Genomic DNA, 10,755 nt, shown 5'->3' on the forward strand with positions numbered 1-10,755 from the left:
TCAAGGAGTGAACGCCATTGGTGAAACCAGTGAGAGGAGAGTAAAGGAAGGCGTTGCTGAGGTGAGAACGCCGATGAAGATGATATGGGAAGAAAGGGTAAAAAGAGAGATGATAATCTCTAAAGAGAAGAATGAAGGAGCAAGGAAACCTTGAGGGCATTCGCCCTTACGAACCGGGAAGCTCTGTGAACAGTTGGACTGTGGAGGAACTTCCTGTAGTTTTTAGGAATTTTTCAGAGTAATTCTCGAAACATTCTTGTTACTCTAGGGCCTAAGAGTAATAGGATTACATTTGTGGAATGGGCTTACGATCATCTATTATTTTTTAATAAAACATAACTTTTATCAATTTGAACGAGTATTGTTTCATTTTTATCAACCAATATTTCGCTAAACTTTTGCAATTCTTATTCTTTCATTCGTAGCACATAAATAATCATTCTTAAATTCATTCATTCTTTTTATATTCTTTATACTTCACAGGTCCCTAGATATCAATGACATGAGCACTAATATTACAAATCCTGATTTCTCTTGTGAGCAAGACATGTGTTTAGAGGAATCTCAGGATTTTGAAGATGTCCAGGACTGTAATGTGTCTCCGAATCTGTTGAGGATGGTAAAACAGGAGGAGAAATAAATCATGCCCCATGAGAAAGAGGCAATAGAGAATGTAGCCCTAGAGGAAGGGAAAGAGGTGAAAATTGGCACGCATATTGCCGAGGACACAAGGCAAGGACTGATTGAGTTGTTACGTGAGTTCAAGGAAATCTTCATATAGTCCTATCAAGATATGCCAAGGTTAAATACCGATATTGTGGTGCATCGTCTTCCAATAGGACAGGATTGTAAGCCAGTCCAACAGAAGTTACGAAGAATGAGGCCAGATATCGTATAGAAGATAAAGGACGAAGTCAAGAAGTAGTTCGATGCAGGATTCTTACAAGAGGTGAAGTACTCTGAATGGGTAGCTAACATTGTACCAGTCCCTAAGAAGGATGGAAAGGTACGAATGTGCATTGATTACAGAGATCTGAACAAAGCTAGCCCAAAAGATAATTTCCCTCTGCCGTACATAGACACTTTGGTAGACAACACAGCGGGATATTCATTGTTCTCCTTCATGGATGGTTTCTCGGGGTACAACCAGATAAAGATGCATCCGGGAGACATGGATAAAACCACTTTCATAACATTGTAGGGCACCTTTTGTTACAAAGTAATGCCGTTTGGATTGAAGAGTGCGGGGACAACATACCAACGGGCTATGGTGAACATATTCCATGATATGATGCACAAGGAGATCGAAGTGTATATTGATGACATGATTGCTAAATCTCGAACAGAAAAGGAACATATTAAAGTTTTGAGGAAGCTGTTCCTGAGATTACAGAAGTTTCAGTTAAAACTTAATCCGACAAAATGCACTTTCGGAGCCAGGTCGGGGAAGTTACTAGGTTTTGTGGTCAGTGAAAAAGGAATAGAAGTTGATTCAGACAAAGTTAGAGCCATACAAGATTAACCTTCACCTCTACACGTTATGACTTCTCCATTACCTTTTTCTATGTGGGGCATGGATGTCATTGGGCAAATATCACCAAAAGCTTCAAATGGGCATCGCTTTATTTTTATGGTCATTGATTACTTCACAAAGTGGGTAGAGGCTGCTTCTTATGTGAATGTTACTAAGTCGGCTATAAGTCGATTCTTGAAGAAAGAGATTATTTGTCGGTATGGGATGCCTGAAAGGATCATAGTAGACAATGCATTGAAATTGAACAACAAAACGATAGCAAAAGTTTGCAGTCAGTTCAGGATTAAGCATCATAACTCTTCGCCGTATCGCCCAAAGATGAATTGGTCAGTGGAAGCTGCTAACAAAAACATCAAGAAGATAGTGGGGAAAATGACTGAAACCTACAGAGACTGGCATAAAAAGTTATCATTTGCACTCTTAGCTTACCGAACGTCTGTCAGAACTTCTACCGGGGCAACTCCTTTCTCGTTGGTTTATAGGATGGAAGCAGTGTTACCCATTGAAGTGGAAATACCGTCTCTTTGAGTCTTGTCAGAGATAAAGTTGAATGAAGCTGAATGGATACAATCACGATATGATCAGTTGAACTTGATTGAGGAAAAGAGGCTAAAGACCATTCGTCATAGTCAGATGTATCAGAAGCGAATGATTCGAGCTTATGACAGGAAAGTGCGACCAAGAGAATTCCATGAGGGGGATCTTGTGCTGAAAAAGATCCTCCCTATTCGGAAGGACTTTAGAGGAAAATGGATGCCAAATTGGGAAGGGCCGTATGTCGTGAAGAATCTGGGGGTGCATTGATCTTAACAAAAATGGATGGGAAGAGTTTGCCTAATCCAGTGAATCGAGACTCAGTCAAAAAGTACTTTGTCTAAAGAAGAGAAGAATTCAGGGTGAAAACCCGCAAAGGGCGCATTGAGTTTTCGAAAAAAAAAATAGAGAGGCCAAGGTGAAAACCCGCAAAGGGCGCCTTGTGACCAAAGGGGTTTTGGGTTGAAAACCCGAAAGGGCAGCTCAAATTTTGAAGAGCACACGGTAATCTTGCTATATCTGATTCAACGAAGAGTGAAGTACGTTGTATATCAAGGCATCAACAAAGTAATTTGGATCTTTTAAACACATGTTGAATTCAAGAAAGTCTTCATGGAGCTGGCATATAAACGCTCAAGCGGTGATATCTAGGGCATCTAACTTTTGTCCTGTTTGCTATTTTTAGATTCTTTTTCTTCTCAAAGATAGGCTTTCAGATTAATTTCCTTTGCATTTTTGACAAATTTATTCAAATCTAATTATTCTCAAGATTAAATTCATCTTCCATTATTCTTAAAGTATGTTGCACTAAAATAATGATAGATGAACTAAATAATTTTCGCAAATGAAGTTTTGCTCATTACTCTGTAAATTTCTAGATAACATAAGAAACTAAAACAGAACAATTGTTTGAAGAATTCACGTAAGTGAGGTTTGAAAGAACTCGAGGAAATTCTTTCTTTAGTCCAAAATGATGATTGGACAAATCAAACGATTCGATCCTAAGAGAGGATCATCTTACAGACATTTTTGGTGGGTCATAGCATTTGAAGAATGGTACAAACCCACAGGCTGAGTAGGAATGATACTTCGAGAGAAATAAGGATAAACTTCGACGAAAGAATGAGTGGTGACGTCTGGAATAGGGGTCATATTCATAAACATTTTGCATTATAATAGGTTTAATTAGGAGCCTTTGACTCACTTCGATCATAGCATCCTAATCATTAGGCATGAACTCATACACATTATACAGGTTATGTCCTTCAAGGGACAATGAAGATTGATGCGCCTTAACCCCCTAAGCAGTAGGGTAACAGGCTAAACCATAGCAGATTTGGCTTTCACGTGTTTACACTGAATCAGATCCAAGATGATTTGGCATCTCTGTATTGTCAGAGAACAAATCAAAGAAACAGATTTGACATTTCTGTATTAGACAGGGAGCAGATTGAAGATAGCAGATTTGGTGTCTCTGTATTGTTAGAGAGCTGATCGAAGATAGCCGATTTGGCATCTCTGTATTGTCAGAGAGCAGATCAAAGATAGCAGATTTGGTGTCTCTGTATTGTCAGAGAGCAGATCAAAGATAGCAAATTTGGCATCTCTGTACTGTCAGAGAACAAATCGAAGAAACATATTTGGCATCTCCATATTCGACGGAGAGCAGATCGAAGACATAGCAGATCTGACCTTCATTGAAGCAGATCCAAGATAATTTGGCATCTCTGTATTAGACGGGGAGCAGATCGAAGACACAGTAGATTTGACCTTCATTGAAGCAGATCCAAGATGATTTGGCATCTCTGTATTAGACGGGGGGCAGATCAAAGACATAACAGATTGGACCTTCATTGAAGCAGATCCAAGATGATTTGGCATCTCTGTATTAGACGGGGAGCAGATCGAAGACATAGCAGATCTGACCTTCATGTGTTTACATCGAAGTAGATCCAAGATGACAGATTTGGCATCTCTGTATTAGACGAGGAGCAAATCGGAGATAACAGATTTGGCATCTCTGTATTAGACGGGGAGCAGATTGAAGAAGCAGATTTGGCGTCTCTGTATTAGACGGGGAGCAGATCGAATATAACAGATTTGGCGTCTCTGTATTAGATGGGGAGTAGATCAAAGATAGCAGATATCGTCTTCCTGAGTTGCAGTGAGGCAGATTGAAGCCGTCAAGAGGCCATTTAAAGAAGATCAAAGATCAAGAACTCAAGACTCCACGAGCCCGGGAAAAATTGGTCTTTTTATAGTCTTTGCTCTATTCCTGTTACACAACAATGAGCAAAGAGGGGCAGCTGTAGACACTCAATTTTTCCCAGGCCCAGAAATAAGTCCAAAAACAAAAATAATAAACCCAAAAAAAAAAATGAAGTCCAAGTTCAGTCAAGAATTACAAATATAATTTGGCCCGATTAGAATAACCCATTACTTGAAGAGATTTAAGGTCCATCTGTAAGCTTGACTCATATGGAAATATAATCTTCAATGATATGCAATCTTAGATATGATATGCAATCTTAGATATGATTGCAATCTTAGATATGATACAATCTTAGATATGATTGCAATCTTAGATATGATATGCAATCTTAGAAGATATGATTTTGTAATCTTAGAGATTTAATTTGTAGATACCTTTTAATCTTAACCGTTGATGTAATTGATCTATACCGTTGGATTTGAGGAGGTTCAACTATAAATAGATGCCTCTCCCTTCATTGTAAAGACACTGGAGTTTTGGGAAACAATAAAAATTTTTTAGAGCTTTCACTCAAATTTCCCTCCCTCTTACGTTCTTATTTTCTATGGTTTGTTCTTATTTTATTCTTTGTTCATCTTCGCTTTTCAACCCTTTTATTTTGATTTAATCCATGTTTCCCAGATTTTTTATATATTTTAATTTTTAATAATTTTAGTATCATATCAAACTCTTTCATTTTTTAATAATTTTTTTAGTATTACTCTTAGTAAATTATTTTTAAATTTTACTCAAATCATTATTTTAAAAAATATATTTCATTTAATTGTCATATTTTATCCAAAAGTTTTTCTAAAATGAGGCAATGTTTTTCAGTATTTAGGAATTAGAAATAGTGCCCTAACATGTCTTTGGGTTGCGATTTTCCGCTTGTCTAAATGCCTAAAGTATCCTTCTAAATAGATTTTGTAAATCACGAGATGATTTCAGTTACGAGAGTTTAAGAATATCATGTCCTATCATGATGGATGTGATGTTTGCATTCTTTCGGAGCTAAGGAATCTCGATTTTTCAACTTAAATAATTCTTGTTTTAAAAAAGGGATCCTATTTTTAAATCCTTTCAAATTTTTGACATAAAGACAGAAAACTATTCAATTTGGTACCAATTTTGGGCGTTGCGAGGGTGCTAATCCTTCCTCGTACGTAACCGACTCCCGAACCTATTTTCTTAATTTTTGTAGACCAAAACGTTTTATAAGGTGATCCAATCACACCTAAAAAGGTTAGTGGCGACTCCTATTTTTGTTTTTCAAAAGTCGATCCCCATTTTTCAAACATCCCTTTAAAAAAATGGTTTCGACACAAGGCACGAGTGGAAAGAGTACTCAAATCCCACAAAATCAGAATGAGGAGGTTGAAGTAGAACAATTTCAATCTTCAACGAGGAGAGGCCTATACCAGTTCCACAACGGCCCCAGACAAAAGAGGGCGTTCGTTATCCTTAATAAAGCTTCTTTTCGCCAAACATTGAATAGGAATATTCTTTTTTCCAATAGCGTTCATTTAATTCTTATTTTTTGTTATGTTGTAATATTTGGAAAAAAAAGGTATTTCTAAGGTAACTAAATGAGTTTCGATTAATTGGATTACATTTTATTGTGTTCATCTTTATCATTAAAACATGTAGGACACTGTCTTTAAATTTGAAATTGCACTAGGCAACTTGTGACCAAAGATGTAAGGAAATGAAGTAGATGAAAAAAACAAACATTGGAAACATGCCGAATCTAATATAAAAGCGATAGTGAGTGATTTATTCCCGGTGGATTTTTTTGTCCATGCAAAATATAGTAAGAAATGAATTGAGATAAATGTAGAAAAATCGAGGGATACTAAAATCTAAAAATTCGTACATAACTAAGAACAATAGTAACAACTGGAAAAATAAGTTAGAAACTCTTGGCACATTCTAAAAGTTCAGGCATGATTTAAAGGTATTACATTTTAGATAAAGTAATGATGTAATTTAAGCACAGGCAGGGGCTTGAAAGTCTCTGATGGTTACATAGACTATGGAATGAGCTGTAATAGAGATGGGCGTAGAAGCATTGACAAGCTTTGGTTCCATCGTCGGAATGTCGAATGTTTCTGTTGGAACCATTGGAACGTCATTTAACAACACAATTTGACCTTGTATATTTCCAGCTAGCACAGCCAAATGATACTCCTCTCTATCCTTGGAACCTCTAAATTCAAAATTAGGCTTCGCAACATCCGTGGATCTCAAATTATGACTTTGGTGCTCGTAATTTGAAAGGGTGACGTTGAACGAGCTATCTTTCAACAAGTTAATAAAAATGATAGAAATCCCAGGCTACAAGAGAGAAAATGATGCTGATAACATTTAATAAAAATAAATAATTTGAAAAATGAAAAGTTCACTCTATCAAAGTTGGCTTACCTTTTTCTTCGCACAATGAGCATATACACGCAAATTTGGGTTAGACTCTTGAGTTACGACAAGTATAGTACTTCCTATAAGCCGATGCCATAGAAGTGCACTAGAAACGAAACAAATTAATAAGATGAATTATGTTGGTTGCTATAGGGAAAAAAAGCAAGGATAAGCTCACACTATCCGTGTGAAGATACGGACCCGTAGTAATCTGGATTGGGAATAGATGTTGTAGTATTAAGTAAAGCATAATTTCCACCAATTAGAGTTTACCTGCAGAAGACCTTGTGATTGTAGGTTGAAGCCATTCCCAATTGATCAAGATACCTGTTAAGGGAGAAAAGTTCAACCGCGTGTTTTATTATACACAAAGAAAAGGTAGAGGTAGAAGAAAAGGAGAGAAAAATATTACCAAAATCCATCAGCAAAGGTTGGGGACAAATCTTTAGCACCGCCGTGAAGAGCTCCGCTAAATTCAGAAACCCAAGCTCCCGACTGCGGTTTAAACTTGTTGACAATATTCAAAACACCTTTATAGGTTTGGGCAACCTGATTTAAGTAAGATGGATCTTGAATCTTGGTAATCATGTTTGGATCATCACCTGCATATGCATCCCTCGAATTAAGAAACTGACCTTACTAGTAATAAGTAAGCCTCTAAAAGCTCTTTAATGAACACTGAATTGAGACATATTTGGATACCAGGTCCAAGATTATAGATATGGTGTATAACTCCATCAACAACATCATGTCCTGAAACTTCTAAGAAGGAATTAAACCATTTCTCATCATAATAGCCACTAGGACCTAAAATCTTTGCTTGAGTTTTGGGATCTGGATGTAATTCTTTCACTAGATTCTTAAGTACTACTATGGCTTTTCCATATTGTTCAACCTCAACGCTTGCACCCATCTCAGCTCCAGAGAGTTGATTTCCTGAAATAATAAATTGATTAAAATACAATTCGAAAAGTATAATGAAAAATAATCTCATGCAGAGCTTCGGGAAAACAAATTTAGTTACCAAATTCATAAGAATCAACTTTGTATCCCCTGGAAATAGTATACTTCATGAAATCCCTTGTATTTTGTGATGGCCAATCGCCAACCCAAAGACCCTTTTCGATTTGTGACTGATTTCTTTCGAGAAGAGCATTCAACCCGAACGTAACCTTTACTCTTCAAAATGTCATATTAATAAAGTCAATGTCTTTACTAAGAAAAAAAAATGGAATGTTTAATTATTTTTCAGAATAAATAGAAATACTAACCCAGTTTGATTGAAAAATTTATTGAGTTCGTCCCATCTTTCCATGGGAAGGCAGCTGTAGCGACGTAAAAATTTTGGTTTCGGGTCGCTAATTGTGGCGATTAAAAACTTGGAATTTGAAATTTGATTTTAGATTAAACCGGGAGTCGCCACCGATCTTTTTACTAGGTGTGATCGGACACCTACTAATTTTTTTTTTAAAAAAAAACGAGAAAAAGGCCGAGTTAAGGTCTACGTTAAAAAGCCAGAGAAAAATTAGGGTTCGGGAGTCGGTTACGCGCAAGGAAGGTATTAGCACCCTCGTGACGCCCAAAAATTGGTATCTCATAAACACGTGTTGTCTTGATGTTCAAAAATATGAATTCAATTTAAAATTCGATCGTGATCCGATAAAAAAAAGACGAGAAGTTTGAAATTTTTGATTTTTTTAGAAGGATATACCGTCTTAACACGAGCCGATTGACGTTCACCCAACATAGCGATGAAATCAACGACATGGTGTTAAATCGATATATTGCCTTATGTATTGAAATTAATAAAGTACGAATAAATACTTTAAAATAATGAATGACAGGGAAATATATAAATATGGGCGGGAAACGAAAGATGATAGTCGGAAATACATTAAGGCATATAATTCATACAACACTAATATTACAGACAATGACAATGCGCGATATTAAACGTAATAAGAATTAATCATGAAATAAAAGCAGTGAATATATATAAATATATAATAATAGTAAGTATGGTGACGAAAACATAATATTTAAGGAATGCATACATGGAAATATATAAGCAATACATATAACTAATACTATCGAAAAATATACATTGTAATATATATAAAAAATATGAATATAATATAATATATGTAATATAATATAATAATATAATAATATAACATTAAAAACATGATACATATAAAGTATAGTATTAAAAGAACACATATATAATATACGAAGAATATATATAATACTAAAGCCTTTGGATAATATATACACATGAAAAACTAGCAATAATATTACTTAGGTATACACAAATGTATTAAGTATGTACACGTATTTGTAAATATATAAATATATAACAAAGCATGAACTAATATTAATAATAATAATAATTATAATAATAATATTATTATTGGAATGTAAAAGAAACAAACATAACATTAATAAAATACCATAATAAAATGAATAAAAAACATTAAATATGAAATTATGTATATATATTTATACGTACATAATAAAAATATATACTAATACATGATAGTAATAATAATAATACTAATAATACTAATAATACTAATAATATAAAAATAACAAGGATATTAAATAAATATATAAAATAAACGAAAAGAGGACTAGAATTAAAATAAAACGGTTGTGGGCAAATTTTAAAATAAAAGACAAACACGAGGACCTATTTGAATGCGCTTGCAAGCAATGGGGTCAAAAAGCAATTTTTCCAAGCCTTTAAAATCTTTAGCTTGGCGAGGACTAAATTATATAACGTAACATATTTTTGGGCCAAATTAAAAATAGCGAAGAACCTGATTATGGAATAGCAAAAATGCGGAAGGGCCGATCGCATAATTAGCCCTTCCACTTCAAAAACACGGACCTGGCCGGACGGGTCAGTCGACCGACCGCATCAAAACAGTCCTTTTCGCTTTAAGGGGGTCCAAAACGGTGCGTTTTGGACCCCTATATAAGCCAAATTTTTTTGTTTTTTTTTCTGTATTTTATTTTATGTTTTAAAAATTTATTATTTATTTATTTATATATATTTATGGGTGGAAAAACAGATTTAAACCGAAAATAGAAATAGAAAAAAAAATCACCTTAGGGTTTTGATTTCTGATTTTTGACTTGTTGATTCACTGATTTTGGGTATTCGAATCTCTGCCTTTTGATGTTAAAATCGTTGTATCAATTGTTTGCTTTTTGTTAAGAAATCGAAAAAAGAAAAAAAAGGGGGGGTTCCCCTTACATTCGGATCTGGCCTTTATAGCTGTTTCTATACACATTTCTTTAAAATTTCTTGCCATTGCTCCTTGTCGTCTGCTCTGTCTTGGTGTTTGTTTCATTTTGCAGGGTATGGGCGAACGGCCGTGGCAGAGGCATGGTGGAGCTGGTGGTGGGAGTGTCAGACGGTATGGGCAAGCGGGAGATTCGATCAGTGGCAGCTGCTGAGTCAGAGGCCAAGTGGGACTAAGGTTTCCCGATTCTGGTCTTGGGCTAGGGATTTGGTATTGATTTGGGCTTGTTTTGTTTAGTGGGCTTATTGGGTTAGGGGTTTTTTTATTAGGGTAGGTTAGTTTAGGGTATTGGGCTAATAGTATTTGGGTTTGTAAAAGTGAATGAGTTTGGGTTTTAAGGGGTTTAGTGTTTTGTAAATGGGGTTTTAATTTGTAAATGAGATTGGACTGAAATTGGCCTAGTACAGCAGCCCTGAGAGAATCCGAATAAACTATCTTTATTTTTCATGAAATTGGGGCAATTCTTAACTTCTCCTACTCCGTACACCACTTGATCTTGCAACGACCCACCAACTTTGATTCTTAAAGGATTGAATGCTGAAAGTAATTTCAAAAATTCTTAAAGTATCACACAACCACTCTTACGAGGTGGCTTTTTAACAGTATTCGAATCGCAATATTTGCAATCTCTTTTGGACTACCATGGATGAATTAATGATAGAGACATGTAATATTATATACGTAGAACTCACCTTTTATTGCATTTATTAGAC

At 35.4% G+C, this 10,755-nt stretch overlaps 1 protein-coding gene across 1 annotated transcript; it reads right to left on the reverse strand.

Moving 5' to 3' along the window:
* On the reverse strand, window positions 1–7,647 carry LOC108455030 (heparanase-like protein 1). The gene is made up of 6 exons (XM_017753653.1): window positions 7,437–7,647; window positions 7,147–7,336; window positions 7,008–7,061; window positions 6,741–6,840; window positions 6,345–6,653; window positions 1–213 (listed from the first exon to the last, which is right to left on the reverse strand). The coding sequence occupies exons 1-6, from the start codon at window positions 7,645–7,647 to the stop codon at window positions 1–3; spliced, it is 1,077 nt and encodes a 358-aa protein (XP_017609142.1).
* Between the last annotated feature and the right edge of the window lie 3,108 nt (window positions 7,648–10,755).

Source organism: Gossypium arboreum, chromosome 9 (assembly GCF_025698485.1).
Source record: "Gossypium arboreum isolate Shixiya-1 chromosome 9, ASM2569848v2, whole genome shotgun sequence".
NCBI lineage: Eukaryota > Viridiplantae > Streptophyta > Magnoliopsida > Malvales > Malvaceae > Gossypium > Gossypium arboreum.